Raw genomic sequence first — 24748 nt, forward strand, 5'->3', positions numbered from 1 at the left:
CTGGAACTGGGGGGAGGGAGGTGTTTATTTGGCTAGATTAGAGGAGGCAGGGGCATGCTGCCCAATCCACAGCACTTTACATCCTCACTGAGGACTTTCTCTACTCCTCTGTCAAATACTGATAAGGTGGGTTTCAAAATCCAAAACAACTGGGCTAGTGTAATATTGATGTCAAGGCTTAAAAAAAACTCAGAAAACTGCCAGAAAAAGTCATTTTGCTGCTTTGAGACCATTACATAAGATGTAGGCCGTGCCACACTCACCATCACACTACTTTGTACTGATGAGGGCATGAACAGCCAGACAGCAGCTCTGCACAAACACAAAGCTCTGAAATGAGAAGGTAAAGGGCGAGCCAGAGTTGCTTGAGATTCATCTCAGATGCAGGAATGACAGAGTATTGGCCCTTGACCTTTAGATGAAAAACAGAGCTCCGCTTTCAGAAAACATAAGGAAATGAGGATGGGGGAGAGGGAGGGGGGGGGGCGCTGACTAATTTGGTGGGAGAGAGGCTATCATGGGACTGATAAGAAACCAGAGGGGCTCAGTTCAAAGAGTGAAATTAGTATTTTGATATGAAGTCTCATTTTTTATCCCACACTGGGCATCATTGTTTATTTACTTCTTCACAGAGGCAGTTATATACACTCCCCAGAGAGAATAAGGGCATTTTAACAGTTGGAACAAAGAAAAATGATCAAAGAGTCCACCGCATTAGTGCTCTGGGTAAAAAAAATGTGGGAGCAAGGGGTGGTTTTGCCATTAACAGTGCCACAGTGTGCTGTTTATATGTGTGTGTCAATGTCTGAGGGGGCTGGTAGAGGAAGAGCGGCCTTCCTGTCCTTGGAACCGGGATATCCGCTGCTGTGTCCCACGTTCTGTGATGAGATGTCCCTGCATCTACAGTTTTGGCAATCACATGTCCTCTGGAGCTGAGACAGAAATAAACGGTGAAAGTAGCAAAAGAAAAGTGTCTGGTTAACACGTAGAAAAGGTACAACTCTGACCCCGGAATACTGTTAGTCTGTCGTGTTATTCTAGTTTATAACCTGGTTTGTATCACTGACAGTAGAAAAGCTGTAGGTTCAGTATGACCAGTATGGTCAAATCACCTTGGCCTCACAATTGCCAAAAAGGAAGAAAAAAAAAGGAAAACAGATTTCAGGAAAATGTCCTCTCCTCCCTCAACATCAACTCTGGAGGTAGCTTTCAGCAAACTGGCCCAGTGGCGCCTCCCTGTGGCATCAGCTGTGCACTGTGATTAAAGGGCAGCTTCAACATGTAAATGCCCTATTCCTGATATACTGTACTGTCAAGGATATAAATATTACTAGATTACTACTGTTGTTGTCCTCTTTAGGAAAAGGCTGATAGGGATGTCGGTACTTTTACGCCTAATAATGTATCGTACATAATATCGGATGAATGAAAATTTGGAGTAGTTGATTGTGGTTCATCTTGAAGGGGACATGCATGTTTGTACCAACTTCCATGGCAACAGCTGTTAAGATATTCCACTCAAAACCTCATGACGGCAACAAGGGACAAGTCAGGTCATCATAAATCATCCTCTGAGGACCATGAACGCTGGTGTTTTGCTAATCCATCGAGTAGATATTGAGCTTTTTCACAAAAGAAGATTCAAGATTCAAGATGTTTATTTGTCATGTGCACAGTAAGAACACGATGGTGACACTGAGCAATGAAATAAATAAAAGAAGTGATAAGTAAGTCAGGGAATCACCAAAATCATTAGGATTCATCCTGCGTCTACCATGAATGCCTGCGTGAAACTTCATGGTAGTTCATCCCGTACTGTTACATGAGGACCGCTACGAGCCTCCACCAGAGTTTCCTCTGGCCTCGCCCTGCCCAGGCATAGTTCACCATCTTTCGGGTCCTATCGCACGCGCTCAAGCTCCACCTCCACCTCCACCTCCCCTTAAACAGTATTAAACTCATTTTAAATGGAAGCCAGTTTTCTGATTAGCTGGGACTGATTAAGGCCTCAGAACTCATAGTGAAAGAGAAAGAAATGTCCAGAGCTGATGGTATACACTGATAACCTGCTGATACCCAGAATACTATTATGAACAGAGCATACCCTGATACCTGCAGACAGGACTGGATCGATCTAATCTCATGCTCTCCACACCCGAAGGCAACTGGTGAGACCACAGACAGGAAATCACAGGCAAAAGACTCGATGTTGAATAATTTATCAAAACATTTTATTTTCTTGAACAACAATACAATATGTCACAGAAAAATCACAGAGGGATTTAAGACAGGTCTGGCTCAGGTTTTCTTCTATGTGAGTTCTTTTTGAAACAATAAGTGCAGCATAAATCAAACATGTCAAGAGGAAAAAGAGCATCATTACATCCTTCAAATAATACTAATAATGAGGACAAGACGCACAAAAAAAAAAATAAAAAATCCGAACCTCGACGTCATTAAAAGTCACATCCCTAAAAGTCTCTGCAAAAGTGTCAATAATTACAACTACTGCTAATGTTCATCATAAAACCACTAATGCCTCACAAGATTATGAATTTCATACAATGGAAAAAACCTTTTAAAAGATCTCGTATTCATCTGTTAGATACAGTACAAAGACATCATTCCATTTCTGTTACCAGTGACTGCGTTGAAATGGTTCAAAGCACCAATCGGTTGGTTTAAGTTGTGTCTCTGACTTCTGTTGATACATCATTATATGCTGTTTGATGACGGGGCATTGAGGCAAGGAGGGGTCTAGCACCATGAAAATTAAACCGCCCCCCTGATTGCACTTCCCCTATCCACACATCATGACCATACTACATTTTCAAAATACCTTGTAGCCCCTTATCAAGTGAAGTACCCTTTGATATGCAATAAATATATAAGAAAACAACCATGTACAGTATAAATAATGTCACAATTTACAATTTTCCATTTTCTCTGTAATCCAAAAAACAGAAACTGACAACAAAAAGAGGTATAAAAGTGGGAAGAAATTCCCATTGCAGTAATTTTAACTACAGTGAAACAGGATATTTTCAGGGTGTATTATAATATAGCAACAACAAAAACAAGTGACTGAGGTGGACAAATTTGACCATATACAAATTAGATTCTTGATTGAGAACAAAATTACATAAGTCTTCTAGTAAACCTGAAAACAGATACAGTATGTACATGGGATGGTGTGCACAGACTAATGAGGGCAGGGGTAAGATCTAAAATCTGTCATTAGTGAGGGTCTTATTATGGAAGCTACTAGAGCAGTAATGCTGGACATCCATTTAAATGATAAAAAAACAGGCTTAATCTACGCAACCACTGCATGTGAATACAGTCCAATGCAGTACATGACAATGTAATTGTATGTAGGAACCAGAGCCTTTGAAAGAACTTTATGCAGAGCTATACCACCAACAGCCAGGTCAGTTCACCAGCCAGTACTAGCTTATTGCAGGAATCTAACAATATGTCTGTGTATGTATTTAGTGAAAAAAATCTCAAATAGCAATATCAGTAATGGCCTTAAAAGCCAGTATTGGTCGGGTTCTTCTTTGAAGGTGTATACATTTTGCTGCCCTTGCATTATTACTACATTTAAAGCAGTTTGCAACAAAATGAGGGCTTTTACTTTGAAGGGCTATCTAAAAAACTGGGCTATGCTGAATGGTGACTGAAATCCATGTGCTCTTCAGTGGGTTATAACTGGAAATACAGCATATTAAACGTTACCCTGGCAGTGTGTGGAGCTCAGCCTCATCAGGGCGGATGTTTGGGGTGAAATAAAAAAAAAAAACAGTGGGGTGCCACTCAAAGCCTCATTGGCTTTTGCATCATAAGATTATGATTGTGTGTCTCTTTGGACATATTACTTTTATTCACACTGTGGCACTTGGTTGACACAAACATCGATAGCGACTCCGCCCCCCCCCTCCCCCCTTCTCTATGCACACCACTGTGTATCCCATAAATTCATTCACAATTTACAATTATTTATTTTCTCTGTCATCTAGAAACAAGAACATAGCAACAAAAAAAAGAGGTATAAAACTGGGATTGTTTTCCCATTCCAAAAAAAAAAAAAAAAAAATGACACAATGTTTTTCTGCGTGTATCGAAGAACTGCACCAACAACTATTTAGCTGGACTTGTGAAAAAAACCAAAAACCAAAAAAAAAATCAAATCTTCCATCTACATACTTTTCCAACTAAGAATGAAACCATATTAGTCCTCTAGTAAACCCGTATTTTAGAGAAACTGATAAAAGATTTTGATTTGTTTTTTTTTTTTAATACTTACATAAAACCTCATTTGTGTGTGTGTTTAATCCTCTAATTACCTCTCCTCTAAATATAGTTCGCAAGGCCAATGTGGTGTACTTCTAGGCTGGTAAAACTTTTTAAGTATCTAACGAGAATAAATAAGATTGGAATAGCACCTCAAAGAGTATACAGACAGGAATTACAAATGCCAGAGTTTACCTGAATACCAAAACAAAAACGGGAACCTATACGATGCCAAGTGTGACAATCAGCTACTTCTCCTGTGGAGCCATTCCCCTGCTGGTAAAACAGAATCACAGCAAATTCATGGACATATAGAATAACTAGATTGGTGTAAAAAAGTTCTACTGAATTTGCATAAAAGTACCTGAATTATTACACAGAACTGGCTACTTGACGCTTTTGAATCACAGCAGTGTCCGTTGAACATATAACCTGATTTTCAGTGCTAGCAGTGCTCACATTTTTTTTCTTTTTGTACACGTCTGAAATGCTTTTCATGAGAAGTACCAGTCTAGTCATTCTATTTCAAAACACACGTCCAATCAGCAGCTGGTATGGGGAAGACAGTGAGCTATAGTTGGACTGGCTGAGTATCCATACCTTATTGTGTGATGTAAACAATACTGAGTAAACGTGATTGGCTGATTCAGAGAGTGTTTTTCAGGAATAGATTGCCTTGAAGACAACATTTGTGCTGCCATTGGAGTTTTGGTTATGGCTGAAAGACACCAGGGAGGAGTCCTCACTTTGAAAAGGGCGATGGAGCCTGAAGGGGGAAGAAAAAGAGAGAGAGAGAGAGAGAGAGGAGAGAGAGCTCAGCTGGATACTTGGAAAAGCTGCATGTGTGTGTATGTGTGTGTGTTTGGACATGAAATTATGATTTGGAGACACTTGAAGGAAATTATTAATTCTTAAACAATGCATCTGCAAAATATCTAAAATGCTGTAATAAATTATAATCCATCATCATCATTTGTATTTTCCAGTTTTTTGTTGAAATACTCTTTGCCCAAGTGTTTATTTATATATTTTGTGGTAAATCCTTTTGAATCACATTAGCGTTAAGTTTTAAATAACTTTTTGACACTATTACATCCCTTACATGTCACTTAACAATCATATTTTTCCACATATTGCTCTAAATGCTACAATATACAGTGTTGGAATGGATGACTGCGATGACTTGTGTTTTTATCAGATTTCACTGCAGCTGTTGGGTACAGGCGGCACTCTGGTGGGTTTGTATGTTCAAGCATGTTAAGTACACATCGTCTGTGGGGGCCAAACGATATGAAAATCCCCTTGAAATTTGTTCTGGTTATATCACCGGAGCTAACATTTAGTTTGTTTCTGTCAGTGCAGCGCAGAGAGGATTTTTTAATAACAGGAAGGCAAGCAGAGGCGAACACATACACGTGTTAAAGGATGCAATTTAGTTGCTGTTATTAAGCAGACCCTCAAATTTTAAATCTCATTAAAAGGACAGGTTCACATCTTTTCAAGTCGGTATTAAAAACAGCACTCACATGCCTACACAGTATGTAAAGTGTTGGGCCTCACCACACGGTGAAGACCACATGGTGAAGACCACATGTTTCTTTGTCTGTGGGACTATGGACTCCATTCCCCAGTGTCCCCAAGTTTCACAGATAGGTGTGAAATCACTCCTGGACCCAGCTCCACAGCCACCATTGGCCAGAGTGGGACACATGATTTTACGACCTCAGGCCAACAAAACCAAGTCACCCCCACTGAACGGAGAGACCCTCTCTTTTCGGATGCCTCTCCTGGAGGAGAGGCCAGCTCTTCCCACATCTCTCCCAAGGAGGAGAGACCTCTTTCCCCTCATCTCTCCTGAAGAGGAGAGACCAGCTCTCAACTGAGCTAAGCTCTGCCTCAGTGTGGCCTGTACAAGAGCAGTCACCTCTTTCATGGTAGCGACACAAAGTCCTGCCTGAACTAAGCAGATCAGCGCCAGCAGGTACGACCCAGTCTGCCAGCCGATAACCAGAGCAACAGGAGCACACCAGCAAGTTAGCATCAAGCTGCTAACTAGCTAGGAACAAAGGAGCGACCGGATCCTCCAGCCTGTAACCACACAGCAAAGGACACAGAACCAAACCCTTTTCTCCAGCAACGAGCTGAGAAAGCAGCTCACCTCAAGGACTCTTCTTCTCCCCCTTTAAGGACTGGTAACAAACTCTACCTGGGCATAATTAGCATAGCATTACTGCATACATGGTTTACCCTTGTTAATGTATTGACTTGCTTTAATGATCATTGAGTTTGGTTATTGTGATGTGTTGTAGTTACTGTGCAGCCATTAAGTTTAGATGATGTTAGTTTGTTCACACAGTCTACACACAACTAACCATCCTTTCTTAACCTGGCACCTTTATCTACACACTCACACACACAGTTTACAACAGGCCTAGACTGAGGGACAAAGCTAAGCTAACAGCTACAGCACTTAGCTTTCCTTTGTTTCCTCTGCCCCACACCCCAGGGGGTCTGGCCACGACCATTTGGGCTCTCCCCCACCTTTGTGGTCCTACCTCACATTCCTCAGCCTTATCTCACACACACACACACACACACACACACACACACACACACACACACACACACACACACACACTCTCCCTATGGTTTGTTAGTTAGTCACACTTAGTTAGATTGTTTGATTTTTGTTCTGTTTTAATAAATGTTTTAAGACCTGCTGTCTCCTTTAATGTTGTACAAGGGTGAATACTGCCAACCTCTACACTGTCAAGAACTCCAAAATCCTTCAGCTAGCTATCAATGTGGTAATTTTGGTAGTAATTATTAAATTAATTATAAAACATAATTCCAAATTGATAGTTTAGCATTTTTATGAGACTAAATCAATTAAAATGGCTAACTTTTTAATTGATTTAATTAATCTACAGTTTTTTTTTGTTGATATATGAATGTGGGTATTCTCTTCTTTACTATGAAATTTCCTCTTTGTGTCCCTCCACTAGAGCTCAGCACACAAAAACACTGAAACACAAAGAATGAATTTCACACTAAAAAGTCTGAAAATAACCACTTGATCTGTGTTAATCAAAACGCTGAAGCTTTAACTTCATAAGTCGCTGTTACACTGAATATGAACTGTGGAGTTTGTCCCCCATCATTTCCAGTAGAATTGGATTCCTTCTTGACCTGCAGAGGAATTATTTCACCAACCAAAAACTGTTACAAGCAAGCTTCAAGACTCTTAAAGCCGATTTTCATATTAAACTGACTAATCTGACTTTATGCTTTGAAGTTTTTGGCATGTCTGGTATGTGATTTGATTTGGCCTGCACCATTACTGAGGAGAGTGACAATATGATATGGATGAAGCGCTATGGAGTCCTGTTTGTCCCTGAACTACCCTCAGAACTTGTCTCTGGCATTACTGTTAGTGCATAAGATTAGAAAGTAGGACTGACCAGCGTGAAGCTGTCGTAGGTTCTCATCAGGTCATCAATCCGATACTGTTCCAGGACGACTACTCCCGCCAGCGATGGGCTCTTAGCTCGGGCGCAGTCCTCACAGTAAACCACATAGCTCTTCTTAGAGCTGTTCTCACTGGTCACAAACAGCAGGTTATACACCTCCACCTGCACAGACACCGTTTCGGTCCTACGGTTCATTATCGTGTTTGTAATGCAGCTACACCACATACACAAATATGCAATTTACAGTTCGGGAGGCCGGGGGAAGAGGGACTCACATCACAGTCATTGCAGTAGTAAGCTGGCTCGTCCTTCACGCGACTCTGGTAACAGATCTTCTTCCCTGCGGCCACCAGCTGGTCTCTCAGAATCTGGATGTGCTTCATGGACTGCATCAGGCAGTGTCTGAGGGAGGCGGAGGAGCAGACAGTGAAAGATGGAAACAAACACACACTGACACACACACAGAGAGAAATCTTACTTGAGCATCTTGAAGGTGTCCTGGTCACTGATCTTGATGGTGCGAGCCACATTCCAGGAAACGTGGATCATGGGAACGATTGACTTAACCTTCTTCACCTCGTTCCACTCAAAGCGCTCCAGGGCGAGTTGATATTGGTACGCTGGGAGAGCAGAAAAACAGCTGTGAGGCCAGAAGCAGTCGGCATAATAAACAGTGTGTTTAATTTGCAATTTGAGAAAAAAAACAACACCTATCCATCAGGTTTTAAGCTGCTAGTTTTCTCTTTGGCCCTCGTTGTAACTTACAGTTGAGTGGTCCCACGTTCCAGGCGATGTTGTTGCACCAGCCCACCGCCTGGACCCAGTGCACGGTCCCTGCATTGATCCACACCAGGTCTCCCGGCCTCTGAATGAAGCGGTATACGGGGATGTTGGAGCTGTAGAGGTCTTCCAGGACTGGCCACCAGGACCCAGTAAGGTAGTCTACTCCATGCCTGAAGGAAACAATTTGCAACAACGCAATTCAGCGTGCACAGATAGCTTCTCACTGCATCTATTGTTAAATGTAACAGCCTCTTCACTCACTTCTCACAGAATTTGTTGATAGCCTCCCAGTAGTGCTCGTGGACAGCAAACCACTCACAGTCACCAGGCCCAATATTGATGTTGACTGAGCAGAAGTTGTTGTTCTCCTGATGACCTGATGAGAAACAGTGATGCAAAACCATCCCTCATGTGAAATATTAGAGCAGACCCACTTCTAAAAGGAGAGCTGATGCCCGATTGTGTTGTCAGACACTGACCTGGCGTGCGGCTGCCTGGCACCTTCATATAGAGCTGGACGGTGTTCATGCCCAGGATGGTGTGGCCGACGTGACTGAGCATGTTGTTGCTGGATTCCACTCGCATGAAAGCTGGCAGCTTCAGCAGCTCCTGCAGCTGGGGCTTCCACCTTATTAACAACACAACACGGGTAATGTTAAAATGATGAGGACCCTCAGCGAGCTCAAATTCTGTGGGCAGAATTTAAGAACATAACCTCGCCTTTTAGGGTCAGAGAGATCAATATTGGTCCCAAATTTTATTATCTTTCCGGATCCTTTCTGCTCTGAGCTGGGGAGAAGAACAAAGTCCAAGTTGAGTGTTGTTCACACAGGAAAATAGTGAATTCTTCACACAAACAGATCACCGTTTGGTGCTAACCTGGGTGTGCTGGCAGCATTATGAGGATGGGCTTTGCTGAAGTCTGGAGCTGAATTGGCCTTACTGGTGGTCGAGGCTAATGTCAGAGCAGCTTTCGTGGTAGCTGGTGCGTCTGAGGCCTGCTCTCCCTCCTCTTCATTCTCACTCTCCTTCTCCTCCTATAACACATCTACATGAGCTTAGCTGACAGCTTGGCCAACAATTAAAAATTGATGAATCTCAATCACAGTTAACTGTCGAGGTCAGTCATGAACAAAGATCGTATGAGATAGATCATGGTTTACCCAACACACGTACATACATACATACATACATACATACATACATACATACACGCTTGTAGCAGTGGGCTCATTGTGGGAAAATATATGTGTTGATGTGAGTAACTGTCCTGCTTTTCTCTGCTGTTGTAACCACTGGGCAGACCAACATTAAATACAATTAATGGTTTCAGTATAGAACACAACTTTAACCTTGTTTCACACTGGCAACAGTAAATAGGGCTACATATATGCTTTGTGCACTCAAATGTATTGTCCATTGCTTTGAACACAGACATTCAAAAAGATGTTATTCATCTAAGCGAACCAACAGCAACAGGGTTAATCATCTGTATCATCTGCTGCTCTTTTCGATGCACAATAAGCACGAAGTTAGATGCTAAAAAAACAGAAAGCCTACAGATGTTACACTGTTGGGTGCAACAGAGAATGATACCGGACAGACACCTGCATAAAGAGCCTGAGGCAGCTGTCGCAGTGACAGAATTTGCCAAACAACCGTGTAGGAATATGCAAGTTAAAATAATAAAAGCTGAAGAGCCTCTCAGTAAATCGGTGAGTCTTGATGATGGTGATGTGTTGAACAGAATGTACATTTTGCATTGCGTTTGTCTTAGTTTTGCATCTTATTTTAGTTCATTTGAGTATACATTTAAACTCCATATTTGGGCAGATGAAAGCGTTATGATTTCAGGTCAAATGTGTGTGTGTGTGTCAAAGACATGCTATTTGTACATGACTCGTCTTTTCTGGTTTGTGATTCCATCTGAATCAAAAGAGTTGCCACACAGGCTGATGTAAGTCAGTTAAACCATTTGTTAGCACGTGTGTACATATGTTTGCCATGAGGGAAAATGTCTACCTGCAGGCTCTCCTGGAAGCTGGAGGCCTGGTATTGGGCGTATTTGGCAATGGTGGTGTGTGAGCGGCTGCTTTCACAGGGCCACGTCTGTGCCGAGCCACTGGGATCCCAGTTCTCATCAGCGGGCTGCTGAACCTGAGTTCTCACTTCCACCGCATGCTCCGCATTGGCCTCCACCAGGGATTTGGTCGAGAACAGACCAAGGTCTCACATGGGGGAAGAAAGCAGAGAACAGAGATAATTATCAGATGTAATAATGTATTATCATTAATCTAAGCTTAAAATGTCAAACAATAAAGACAGGGTAAGAAAAGTTTCAGGAATAGAAGACTAGTTTATCTATACTGGATGATTGTAAAATACACACACTGAAAAATGCAAAACATATTCAAAGCAACAACCCTCGATCATACAGCCTCCCAGTGGCTCAGCCATCGCGTCAGGGCTGAGCATGCAAGATCTGCATTCAAATATGGATCATAAAGACGCAGTAGTGATGTAACTGTGAAAATATGTTGCTGTACGCTACCCTGTTGGTGGTATGGTTATGCAGAGTTTTCAAGACACAGCACATTTAAAAGCCCACAGGTTTTGCTTTGTCAAGCCTTCACCCCCACTCTGTGTTTTGCAGGTTGTTCTCGAAATGGGTACGAAAGATGCCCAGAGAACCCAAAGATGGCCATATAGCCTATCCATATATTTTCATTACTGAAATTACTCAATATATCAAAAGTCTAAAGCATTACACATAAAATAGCCACTACATTTAAAATAAGCCCCACAGTTTTGTGATTTATTCATTTATATCTGAATGATCAATGCCTCCTTCTCCTTTCCTTTCTCGATCACTGCTCCTTGCATTACAACTTTCACAAAAAAAAAGGCCCTAATTAATAGCAATGTGTTACTAATCGGCAAAAACTCATTTAGGGTGAATGGAATTTGATAAATTCTGTTGGGCTAAATAGAGTAAATGGAGTGGGGTAAATTAGCTGAGATGTGTGTGGTGCATTAACTCACTAAGGCGGAGAGAGCCAGCAAGGCCTCTGATGACAGTAACAGCATTTTTGGGATCGGTGCAGAACTGAAGCAGAACTGGAGAGAAGGCGTCCCTCCTGCTCTCCAACTGCAGAAAAAAATGCTGTGTAATTATGAACATTTGAAGGCATCAGAGAACTACATTTTCAATCTTGAAAATAAATGTAAAATAGTGACAGTAGGATGCTAACAAGGTATGATAAGGTAGCTCTCTCTGCTGCTATTGAGAAAATCATCCAAGAAATAGTTCAAGTGATTTGAAATTAATTCAAAGAATTCTGCTGGTGATTTTTGATTGATTTAGGAACAAGACTGAGTGTGCAGCCGTGCTAGTGGCTCTGTGAGGCTGGACGTATGCACAGTGGTGCTTCAAGCTAAATGCTAACGTCAGCATGCTAACATGCTCACAATGACAATGCTAGCACACTGTTGTTACATATATTTATAATAATGTTTACCATGTTCACCATCTTAGCTTAGCATGTTAGCATGTTAGCGTTTACTAACTGGCAGTAAACACAAAGGTCAGCTGAGGCTGATGGGAATGTAATTAGTCGAGCAAGTATTATGAAGTATTAAGTATTAGACTAATTAAAATCTTGGCAATAGATGAAAGGCTGAGGGATCAACAAAGATTCATTCTGAGGGGAGCGTGAATGTCTGTACCTATTTAGTGCCAATCCATCTAACAGTTGTGGAGAAATTTCAGTTTGGACTAAAGGGCCAGCCGACTGACCAGCTGACTGACCAGCGGTTGCCATCCCAAGAGCATGGCTAATAACACCTTTTTAGGATTTAGTACATGATATTACTTATTGGGCTGGATCTTTTTGACAATGCTGATCTGTGTGGACTCACATAGATGCTTGGTGTGGGAGGGTTAAGCTTTTCCCGAGGAATGGGGGTCTGGATGGCAATGCTTGGTTTAACAGAGAAGGCGGGAAGCAGGTATGACTCCTTGAATTTCCCCTTCACCCTCGTCCCCCTAGGAAAAGATGAAGATGAAATACATCAAGAGGGACGACTTGGATCTAAAACCTGCAGCATATAGACGAATGAGACGCCCACAGTACTCACTTGCAAGCTCTGATGACGTCAGCGGCTGTGTTTTCGATGGTGATCTTGGAAAGTGGGATTCTTCGCTCCTCCACCTCAGATATGTTGAATGTTTGTCTTCCAGCACTCTCCACTTTAATCAAGAGTATCTTCAGCTCCTTAGACAAGCCCATGGATAGTGCTTTCAATTTTAGTGGGTCAATGGGAGCTAATGAGCTGGGAGGTTTACTCGCTGGTGTGGACGGACATAATTTGGATGTATTGATTGTTTCGGCAGACACTGAGCTTGAGGTCTTGGTATTTCCGGCTGCTGAGGAGATCTTATGTTCTAACTCATCAACATCTTCCTTTTTCTCAGTTATCACCTTTCCCTCAGTGTTCCCTGTGTTCACTTTTTCACTGTGGACGTTTTTGCCATGTGAAGTTTGATTTTCCTGAGGAATCTGGCCCTTCATACTATCTTTCGGAGGTCTGGGTGAGTTCCTGGAGATGACAAGCACTGAGGATGAAACATCCCTTTCTTCCAAAGCTCTTACATCATTTGCTTTGTTTTTAGAACAGATGACGCTGCTTTCTTCTGCCTTTATCTTAATCTTGATCTCTCCTGCCCTTCCTCCGTCTTTAGCCTTTTGTTTTCTCTTTCTGTCTGTACCTATGTGTTCTGTCCCTTCGCTGTTTCCTCTCTCTTCCTTGGTAGAGACAGTGATGAGGCTGGTGAAAGAGGCCGTGTGATTCGTGGTCAGTCTCAGCTTTGCGCTCAGTGACCCATCCAAAAGAGATGACTCTGCTTTCTCTGTGAGGACCTCTGCATCCTTACCCTCTTGTTTCTCTTTCATATTGTTCTCAATGTCCTCTTGCTCCTCCTGCACTGGGGCGTCGGTGACAGGCTCCTGCAGATCTGTCGAACTGCGGGTGTCTGAGGTAGTGTGAGTTGGTGATTCATCGCCAGATTGGGAGGATGCTGTAGGATCAGATTTGGGGGAAAGATCCTGATGGTCATGACAGTGGATCTCTGGCGCCAATGCAAGAGAAGAGGAGTACTTTACTCCTCCAGTGGTGCTAGCAGGAGGCCCCCCAAATGGACCGCCTCGACATGTGACCCTGGGACCTCCGAGAAAAGTGGCCAGGCTCTTGAAGACATCATCCACACCTGTTTTATGGAGACGAAGCTCGTGCAGAAGCGAGCCAGAAGTTTCACCGCTGCTGTCTACCTCTTCTTCCCTTTCTTCCTCAGCAACTTGTTCAGTTGCACAGGGTAGATCACAGGGTTCGGACATGCCGCTGGGGGAATAGTCGGCCAGAGGACCCTCACAAGGCTCCTTATTCATATCATCAGTACTCTCACTGTCGACAGGAGGAGGAGAAAAGCACTGGGTGGGGCTGGGCTGGAGGACAGGTCTACTTATCACTCCCTTCTCTAGCTCCTCCTCATCCTCCCCCAGAACTGATACTGGAGAGCCCTGCCAGCTGAGAACAGGCGGAGTATTGGCAAGGTTGTCTCCCAATTCCTGCAAATTTCCCATTACTGCCACAGGCTGTAGGTCCGGGGCGTTAAGAACACCTCCCTGCCCACCTTCTTTGCCATGGATGGGCTGCTCTAAGCTAACAGAGCATGCTGTAGTGAGAGGTGCTAGGGCTTCAAACAAAAGGGAGGGGAGTGTATCACTGGGGTTTGCTTTTGGTCCGTCTTCTGATTGGGATGAGACGATGGTGCGATTCTTGCTGGTCTGGTTGGGGCTGGTGCTCCTGGGAAGAGACTGCATTACTTGTTCCATGGCAGGGGGTTTGGGGGGACTGCTTTTCTTCTTGGGCATTTTGTGGTTTTCAGATTTTGAGGATGGCTGGGTTGAAGTATTTGTGGATGGCCTGTGTTTCCTCTCTGCTCGTTCACTCCTCTCCCTGTGCTTGTGTTTGTGTGGTAACTGGCCTTGGTTCTCTGGGGACAGAGTTGTAGTTTCCACTTTAATCACTTTGGCCTCTCCTAAAGAGTTGGAAGTAGCGATGGAAGTAAACATTTCCTTTTCTTTGACTTTAGTTTTCAAGCCCAACTTTCTTTCCTTCTTGGCTGCTTTATCCCTCCTCTTTTTTTTCTCAGCCAACCTTTTTTCCTCTTTTTTCTTCCGCCTTTTTCTCTCCTCAACCTTTTTGTTTGTCTTTTGAACGTCCCCCTTTCGCTCCCTTTTCACTGGCTTATCAGGTTTTTTGTGTTCTTCCAACTCCTCAGGCTTGTTTGCTCTTGATCTGCTATGGGGGGACTGCCGCGAGCAGAGGGGCTGTGAGGTCTTTCTGTATTTGACATCTGAAAACCTGGATTTTGGACTAGCATGAGATGTAAGAGAGGTGGTGGAGGTCAGGCCAGGTCTCAGGGTGTGATTAGGGCTTCCCTGGAGTTTTTGCTGTCCACTGAGGCCAGGACTACACTGATAAATGATTGATGGGTCTTTTCTACTGCTGGCCACCGTGTATGACGAGGGACTGGAAGGAGCACATGGACTACTGGCAGTAGAACCTCCATCTTTAGGACTGCAGAGGAGGGATGGATAGGGAGGAGAGTCTGAACCAGAAGACTTGGAGAGGGATGCATCCCGTGAAATGCCCCTTTGATGAGTGCGCTGAGGTTCCTGCAGAGGTAGCATTATATCTGTTTAGACTTATGTTCAGGTATAGAACTTTTAATGACATATAATCATATTCATTGCTGTTATACTGACTTAAGTAAGAGCTAGTTAAAGGTTCATATCTCACTGTGCTTTGTTTGTGGTGATGACTCCGTGAGTCCTTTTCCTCAAGGGGGTGTAGCGGTGGGTTGTGCTGTAGGGCTCTGGCGTGGCCTGTGTGCCGTTGATGGTGGTAGTGATGGTTTTGGTGGCTGTAAGGCACACGGGTGTGGTCTGCTGGTGAAGACGAGATTTTCCTGTCGACCTTCCCTCTGCTTCCATGATGCGGCGGTCTGCTGGCACAGCTCTGGTTAGGAGCTGCTGGATTACTGTTACTGAAGCCCCCAATTCGCAGTTTAGAGGTTTCCTGGAGATGACAAAACCAATAATAGAATTTCAATGATCACCATGTCCATTCAGTTTTTATTACTTATTGATAATACCAGCATACCTGTTGCTGTGTTGTTGAGGTCCTGTGGTCAGAGTGGTGGCAATGACCCCCCCTGTCATGAAGAGGCTTCCAGTCGTCTTGGTTGCAGCGGTGGTGGCGAGGCGGTGATGGGGCGTGGGTAAATAAAGGTAAATGCCTTGATCCAGGATGAGATGACTAAACAGAGAAGTATAAATACTCTGTCTTATTAGATGGGATTTTACCAATGGGTGGTGCTACTGCACAGAAATTAAAGGAACAATACATGTAAATAGGCTACACCAACCTGATCAAGGCCAGAGTCCCTTCTCCTCTTGGCTGGACACTCTTCCCTTGGGGATAAAGGGTGCTGTGGAGGTGGACTGTGCTGGTGCAGTTGGTCTCGTCGTTGGTGGGGGGCTGGCCGTTTCCAGGGTCCGGGTCTGTTGTTTATCATTCTGCCTGGAAAGCTCCGCCGGCAGTCTGAGGGGGCCCATCGCTCTGGCAGGGACTGGAGTTCTCTGTTGTTGCGATGCATTCGAGGACCCCCATGCTAATTGTAAAAAAGAGGAAATAAGTTCAATGATGACACACTTGTAGTTGCAGTAACAATATGAACTCCTGTGGTAGAAATACTGTCCCAGATCTGCAGGTCTCACCACAGAGTTGCTGACATTGTTGTCCCAGTTTGCGTAGCGCTCGACTGGTGCTGTTAGGTAACCATTGTTGGTGCCAGCTCGGTTGTGGAATGAGCGTGTGGAGTTGTGATGCCAGTTCTGGGCCTCAAACGGCCGCTCTTTCCCATCCCAGAGTCGTAGAGGCTGCCTGTGCCCTTTCGAGACACTCTTGTCCTGGACATGGATGACTGTTCTCTCCCCTCTGTAGAAATGGCCAAGTGAACTAAGCAACAAGTATCACGATGTAGATACTGATGGCACAAAAGTCACTTAACAGCACACTATGTTTTTTACTATTTTGCTGCTCAAGCGGCAACTAGACTACAAGTGAAGCTGGTTCTCCAGAAAAAAGCAATACTTTGTTTACATGAACATGTTACATGTTTATAGTACAGTGTATGGCTGATGTTCATACCATTTTACTCACCTATTATAAAGACGACTTGATGGTGGATGATGTGATTGATTGCGCCCTTCTTGGCATCTGTGGTAATGAAAAACATGCAGAAAAACTATAGTGTCTTAAGGTAATAATGCAGCTGAGAGTTAAAAGAATAAAGCTCATGTGAGAATTATACAAATCTGGGAGCTCTGAACCTTATTGCTAGTGACTGGAAGTCAGGTTGAAACATACTTGTTTTACCTGACTGTTGATTAAACCAGCCATCAGTTTGTTTCTCTCTGAATGTCTTAATCAAGGCTTCCTTGTCAATGATTGCTAATTTTGCAGCATTCAAGAATGAGATGTTACTTCAGGGGCATTTCTTTTTAGCGACTTTTACTGTCTTGTTTTGATATGTCATGAGGAAAAAACATCCACCTTTGAAGCAATAAACTCCATTGACATCATGATTGAATATACACTTTCCATGCATAGCTTGTTAATAAAGCACTTCTGGTTGAGACATAGCATCACTCCATAGAGAGGACAGCGTTGTCATTGTGACCCTATTAAAGTTCTTCTCTCTCAATGAAGACATACATAATTTGACCTTGAAAGGAGCGTTGTGGTGCTTTAATACAACTTACCAACCTACAGTACTGTATGTCGCTCAGTGCACAACCTGCCTTTCTCTTCCAAAAAATAATTTAGTGTTTATAGTTTAGTGTTTATATATATTTGGGAGCCACAATAGTTGTTATTGTTATTATCGTTAATATTACCATGAATGGATACAATCATATTCATTAGGGCCAAGCTCAACTGCTGCAGCTGAATAGTTAAACTAAGGCTTCTCTCAGCTGCAGCTGAAGAAGTTCTACTTTCATTCAGTCCTGTTTGTTTAAACTGCAGATGGGCTCCTGCTCACAGCTGCAGCTGAAGTAAGAGCTTTTCATGAATATGCTCATCACAGTTTCAGTTAATCAGTCAGTCCCCTAAAGTGGTCCTTATCTTGAATCAACCCAGACAACAAAGGCCTGAGTCCCACCTGCTGGAATGACCCCTATTGGGGAAGTTCAAGCCTCAAGTTGTTCCACTATCCACTCCCACTGAGCTTAAATTCTTTTTCAGGAAGGCTTCGCACATTTTCCCCCCAATTCTTTAGGTGTGCAAGGAATTTTTATTGTACCGACTTTCTTAATTGTTACAGCTAACAATGAAACAATGAAGTTTAATGTAGTCTTATTGAAGTCTTACAAATCGGATGATCAGTTAAGAGATGGGAATACATGGGAATAATATGTACATTTTATATATACACTGTTGCCCATAAAGTTGGAATAAAATGTTTTTTTACCTCTTCTCATGAAATGATTGTGACACTGTGATTTATTCTTGATAAATAAAGTGTATATCTTCTCAACTTTATTGATCAAACTCTTCCAAACATATCACAGTGAAACATAAACCACAATTAACCTTTGCAAACTGTGTATTCAGGCTTTAACAAAATTGGGGGTATTGAACAATTATTCCAACTTTATGGGCAACAGTGTATATAGACTATATCCACTGCATCTGAAATTATACGTATGTGTGAGAGGGTGTTGCTGACCTTTGTGTGTGGCTCCAGGGGCGACTGTTTACAGGAGCCCATTGTCCTCTGTTAGGTCCTCCAGCTGGATAGGAGTCCCATGTCTTACGGCCAGAGTAAAGCTCTGCTGGGTGATACATGCAGCCTGAAACACAGATGTTCCTCTAATGGGCATGGTGCTGAACGAATAACTGTGATATCTCTTTTCAGGAAATTCTGACTTCACAAAATGCAACACAGACTTGCCTCCACTTTCAACCAATCACAGCTTATCCGATGGCAAAGCCCACCTCTCATACATTCATTTTAAATTGTGAATAATTCTTACATACTGTATGGCCTCGGTTCTGTGACGCTTACTTAGAAGACTGCTCTACTCACTGATTCATTATTTGAAAAAGGCCTACAGGAAGGGCCCTGTAATCAAGTAAAGTACAATCCAATTACAGCAGTCGGTCGACACTAACAAAAAACACCACATGCAGCAGCACACACATGGATACATTCAGGGTTTGATCGCACTGCACAGCGCGAAACTATATCCATGTGCATTTGTGCATCCCCAGTCTACTATGTGTGACATTTGCAGTAAATGATAAGCTTTGTCTTCACCTGAAATATCACTGACAATACTTTTCACCTCACTTCTTAACTGGAGTGTCAGCACACTTAAGGTGGCAGACACTACTGTGATATGTTAAAGTGTTACAGTAGCGCACTTATTACATGTTTGGATGTGAGCACACACACACACACACACACACACACACACACACACACACACACACACAAAGTGCAGACAATGTGTGGTTACCAGTTTTGTTCTGTGTTTGGGAGGCCCTCCACTTCACACCTGAGAGCAAAAACGAGCCTGTGGACCAGACACAAGGATGAGATATACAACCTGTGTGTGACTGGGTAGAGAAACATGTATTTCTATACAGTACAAATGTTTTTTCTTCTGGTGCAATGAAAAATGTGTTTTTTATCCTTGTGGGTCTGGGATTTACATTGAGACCAAAGTGTCATTTTGTGTATCTCCAGCAGATTCTTATTCCCTCATGCTGTATTGCACTGTATCTGTTCAGCAGTCATATCATCAGTCAGCCAGAGCTGCATTGTGCATTCAGCCTCTCTCTAATCACTGCTACCCAGCAGCCACCACAGCTAGTGGCCATCCAATTATAGGGGAAAAAAAACATGGAGCTAAGACGAAGGACCATGGCAACCTCGCTTTAAGAACAAAGAAAAGCAGAGGAAAAAAAACACATTCTGACATTCTGCTCTAGTATTTTTCTCACCATACTGTATAAGACAGAACTGGTGGTGAATGTATCTAATATCAGCCACCATCTTCCATCCAGCCTCACTGTTCGTCATCAGCTGCTAGTTCGGCAGAGCCACAGGGAGCTCTGCAGCTGCGCGCTGAGCGCTCAACCACTGTACCAGCTTAGGTGTTTAAATGGTTGAGTCTCTGCAGAAGTTCTCCTCACACATCACAATACTCCTTAGCCTCCTCTGCCTTTCCTGCACATTTTCAGTTTGATTATGTGAGAGTTGTTGCATGCAGCTGTCTCTCTTACCATGGGCAGAAAAGAAAACTGTGTCTATTGCTGCTGTCAAACACTTCATTTCTTCATTATATTGTGTAGAGATGAGCCGGCCTTCTAGTGAACAACTTTGGATGCTGAAACCAGCATTTACCAGTGATAGGTTGCACCTCTGTCTGCATCCATTTCCCACAGCTATTTATCAATCAATCCATCAATCAATATTTATATAGCATCAATTCATTGCAGTGTCATCTCAAGACGCTTTCCATAAAGAGCAGGTCTAGAACAAACTCTTTAATAAAGAGAGAGACCAAACGATTCAAGAATTCAAAATCAAGGATTCAAGAATCCCCACATGAGCAAGCATCAGATATCATATTAGGCGACAGTGGCAGGAAAAACTCCCCTTTAACGGGAAGAAAGCTCAAACAGAACCAGGCTCAGAGGTGGGCGGCTTTCTTTTTACCACTTCCTTCGCAGTACGAGCTTGTTTCATACAGGTTAGTTTGTGCAGGTTAGACCGTGGCAGCTATAACAACCTTTCTGTGAGTGCTGAATAAGTTAAGTGAGCCACCTCTCCAAGAGTCCAACCAGTTGCTAGAGCAACTGAGGCCAGACAGACCTTACTGCTGTGGCTTTAGGCTTTTTGGAGTCTGATTTATTTTTAGAGTAGACAGAGGACAAAGAAGGCCTTCATGTACATACAATATCACACTGCAAACATAGAGTAGAGTAAGACTGAATGTTTCTTTCTTGACATACAGCGCTGAATGCCGTCAGTTGCTACACAAAGCTGTACAATAGACACAGCATGTCTGGTTACATCCACCCTAATCCTCATATCACCTCCTGTTCCACTAAAATCTGCTTTCTGAGACAAACCAGCTTCCTGAGCTTCTTCGATTCTCTGCTGCTGCTGAAATAACATCTTAAAAGCTTTATTTGCTGGTTGTACAACTTTATCCTCACACTTGCTTGAGTTTGGTGCCACAGAATGGCAGCTTACACCCATGTCCTGAACTGTGATAAAGAAGTTCACTGTGGGCTTAATTCATGTCAGCACCTTGTAAACGGTCATTCACGGGTTGTGCAGCGTCACAGAAGATTTAGACGCACTACAGCAATTTTCCTGTTTCTTTGACAAAACCTCACTGTGCTTTTAACCCTGAGCTTGTTAGCATTTGAGCAACATTACACATACAGCAGAGAGACCATCTGTTGTCGACCCTCCCTGTTGCACAATGGGCCACACTTTTGTTACGGTGTGGTGGGGGGAGCTGTCAGTCAGCAGCAGCTTAAATTTGACTCTACACAACAATGGCTCTGTGCTTCCAATATTAAACCCATGTGTGCAGGGTTAATTCAAGACATCTGGAATTTAGCTCCAGGGCCAAATGATGTCATGTGCAAAAGGGGTTAAGTTGCTGTTGGGGTAAACTCTGTGCTTCACAGGGAGATAACTTTAAGAAAAGAGCGTGCAATGCAAGCAGTGCAGTATAGGAGGTTTATTGGGTTAAACACTAGCTGTATGAAATTTGGGCATCACTCTTACTCCTGTTCAAGACTTGTATAGTGAAATACTTGCATTTTACAAATGAATGTGTGTTCTTGACACCTACTGGAAGGTTAACCTGCACCCCTCAGCCTGCTTCCTCCCTGTCACCAAGGAAGTCGCTCCCTCGGTCACCACAGAGGGAAAGCCACGCATCCATTCATGCCTGTGCTGTCTAACCTTTTTACAATCTCATCCCACTAATCCTGTTTACGAAGTGCAAATTGGAGACATTTATTTGCAGCCTGACAGTGCGTGTGAATGTGCATGTGCATCCCTGTAACCAGTCTTACCTTCCAATGAGCACTGAGAGAAAAGGGGGAGACAGACTCTGGTCTAAATTTGATGATGCTGTCAGTCAGGAATAGCAAGACAGCAGACCCGTGCAGTCTCGGATCCCTTTAAATAGACATGCTCATCCTCCGCGAGCTGGCAAACACACACGGACACACACATAGAAGAGAGAGAGTGAGGAAATACCATCATCAGTTGGTGCGCAGATGTACAAGACAAGAAGGTTTTATTGTTTCAAATCAAGGGCAGTATCTCCCCTCCATCCCTCAGGTATTGCTGCCATTCTCCTCCCGTCTATTCTCGTCTACTCATTTCCTGCAACACACGCTTTCACACACGTTTGCACTGTTGCTAACCTGACCCTCTTCAGACAAAGAAGGAGAGTGAAATGAGATGTAAGACAGCAAGGAGAGGAAGGATGGGCCAGTAACCTTTGACAGGCTGGCAGGCTTTCTCCCCCCCCCCCCTGTCTTTCCTCTTCGTAGCCCTGCCTCACAGCTTTAGCTATCCTCACTACTTGTTTCAACAAGGCTCCTTTTCTTTCTTGATATCCAATATCCCAGCCTCTTCCTTTCTCTTTCAGGCTATGTGTATGGCTCTGCCTATGCCTCACCCTCCCTTTTCTCTGCACGCTGTGTCCTTGTATCCCTGGCAACCGATGATATCATTTAGTCCAGAGCTGGGAGCAAGGCCTCAAGCAAGGAGGGGAGTGTTTGCGTGTGTGTGTGATTTTGACATGGAGAGAGGGGGGGGAGGTGATGGGGCAGGGGTATACTTCCATTACTTCCACATTTTTCTTCTTCTTCTTCTCAGATGTCTTCAGCCTTTATTGAGCTGCTCTGTCAGCTAAATAAAAAACATTCATTGTGTGGAGAAGAGCTGCTGCAGACCTGCAAACACACACCACTTTGTGTCCTCATTTGGACAAATCAACAGTCTCTCACATTCTTGCATATCTCACACCGTGTGGAGCTGCTTGCTAGCTGCAGTGGAGCCACTGCAGATCTCTTGCTGAGACTTCATGTGTGCATGTGTGTGTGAGTAGTAAGGATACTGATCCTATACCATAAAAGGAAGGATGGGCTGCACCAGACCAGGCCTGCCTCTGGTGGCTCTGGTGCTAGCTTATACACGAGGAGCAGAGACATGAAGAGAACAGATGGAGGGGAAGCGAGAAGCGACAACCCAGCGTGAATGCATGCACATGTATGATTTCATTGGATTCAGGCCCGAAATAGCGCCACGATCACAGAGAAAGAACGTACAGTATGAGCCGAATATCAATCACAATTCTAAAAATAACATCCCTGCAGCCCTGCTTCCCTCTGCTCTATCCCCTTCTCCCTTTCCATAATAGCAGCTTCTCCCGGTGTATGCTCCATAAAGCACAGCCCTCTGAGGAGTACTGGAATGTACCAAGGCAAGGTCAAGAACAAGAAAGAGGGGTGTCTTTTGCAAACAATGCAAAATGTACAGCTTTTTGTGAACAAAGACAATGAAGCAGGTTAACGGGGTGCGAAGAAGGCGCTGGATGAATGTGAGTGTGTCTGTGTGTGTGTGTGCGTGTGTGTGTATGTGTGTCACACAGCTGGCTTGTGTGAGGAACGGTAACCTAGAATTGCACGTCCAGGTGGGTTTCCTAAGCTGGCAATCATAACTGAAAGCACACATCGGGTACATGCTGTACGTTAGCGACTGTAACCATAGATACCTTTTGTTTATTCTATCTTAAACTACTCAGAAATTAGCGTCTGGGTCAAATGCTGGAGCCAATTATTTCACAGCAACACAACAAAGCCAAAAGGTCTCAGAGCGATGTGTGTCTGACACTAAGCTGAACTTTGAGTGGAGCAAAGTGCTGCATGTGACATTACTCTAAATGAAGATTAATCATCACTCTTGGTCACACTGTAGCTTCTTACTACTGTACACCTCCCACAAACACACACACACACACACACACACACACACACACACAGGCTTGTATTCAACAGTTAAACACTCCACAGATGTAACCATAACACAAGTGTAACTGTGACAGCTCACCTTCACTACATCCATCATGGCACATCTCTGCTATTTGCACTGCACAGAGTCTGCATGGTAGCATTGTATGTTGGTGTGTGTGTGTGTGTGTGTGTGTGTGTGTGTGTGTGTGCATGTGTGTGGGGGGGCTTCATGCATGAACGTGCAGCACAGTCTGCAGACACACACTGCAGTATGTTCAGCCAACAGAACAGAACAAGGACAATGACACACAGAAAACACACAGAAAAACAACACATGTAGATGAACAGGAGGAGAAACACACGCTCACACTGCACAATGCATGAAGTGCATTTACATTCAGCCAAATAACCAGCAGGCTGCTGCTCCTCTCCGGTCCTCCTTTACCTCGTTTTTTTTCCTGTCTCGGTTCTCTTTGGTCCACACGCCCCTCTGCTCCCCTTCTCCTCTCTTTCACTCCTCGCCACCTTGTCTCACCCGATCCTCTCTCCTCTGTCTCCTTTCTTCCCCTCTCCTCCTCTTCCTGTTTCCACTCCACTCTCTGATGCTCGGGCTCTCGCTTCAGACCTCATCCATGTACGGACACCGGCGAGGCGGGCCGACGCGGCTGCCAATCACGCGGCGTGAGCCAATGAGGGCGCCGAATCTCTTATCTATCGACATTTTTTTGCAGCGAAGCAGAGGAGGCAGGAGGAGGGGACAAACAGCAGACAGAGGCATGGAGGGGGCCCTTTATTTCCCTCCGTGTGTGTGTGAGTGTGTGTGAGTGAGTGAGTGAGTGAGAGTTGGAACATGGCCAGTACAGTAGATATTTTAAATCTGTCCACAGCTGTACATGAAGCTTCTCCAGCTTATACAGACATGCTTCACCCCCCCCCCACCAAAAAAAAAAAAAAATCACTACAACTGGTTGTCATATTTTACTTTAAATTATTTGGTGTTACTTCTATCTGCCCACATA

The 24748-nt window shown here is 43.7% G+C and overlaps 1 protein-coding gene across 1 annotated transcript; it reads right to left on the reverse strand.

Moving 5' to 3' along the window:
- Positions 1-4890: 4890 nt before the first annotated feature.
- On the reverse strand, positions 4891-18521 carry kdm6bb (lysine (K)-specific demethylase 6B, b). Its single transcript, XM_070843933.1, has 19 exons — positions 18403-18521; positions 16833-16889; positions 16403-16607; positions 16036-16281; positions 15771-15926; positions 15408-15686; positions 12684-15283; positions 12465-12591; positions 11589-11694; positions 10569-10774; positions 9426-9583; positions 9267-9335; positions 9026-9174; positions 8808-8922; positions 8529-8716; positions 8242-8383; positions 8039-8165; positions 7755-7925; positions 4891-5059 (listed from the first exon to the last, which is right to left on the reverse strand). Exons 1-19 carry the CDS (start codon positions 18519-18521, stop codon positions 5036-5038), a joined length of 5244 nt encoding a protein of 1747 aa, XP_070700034.1. The 3' UTR covers positions 4891-5035.
- Between the last annotated feature and the right edge of the window lie 6227 nt (positions 18522-24748).

Source organism: Pempheris klunzingeri, chromosome 14, assembly GCF_042242105.1.
Source record: "Pempheris klunzingeri isolate RE-2024b chromosome 14, fPemKlu1.hap1, whole genome shotgun sequence".
Classification (NCBI taxonomy): domain Eukaryota; kingdom Metazoa; phylum Chordata; class Actinopteri; order Acropomatiformes; family Pempheridae; genus Pempheris; species Pempheris klunzingeri.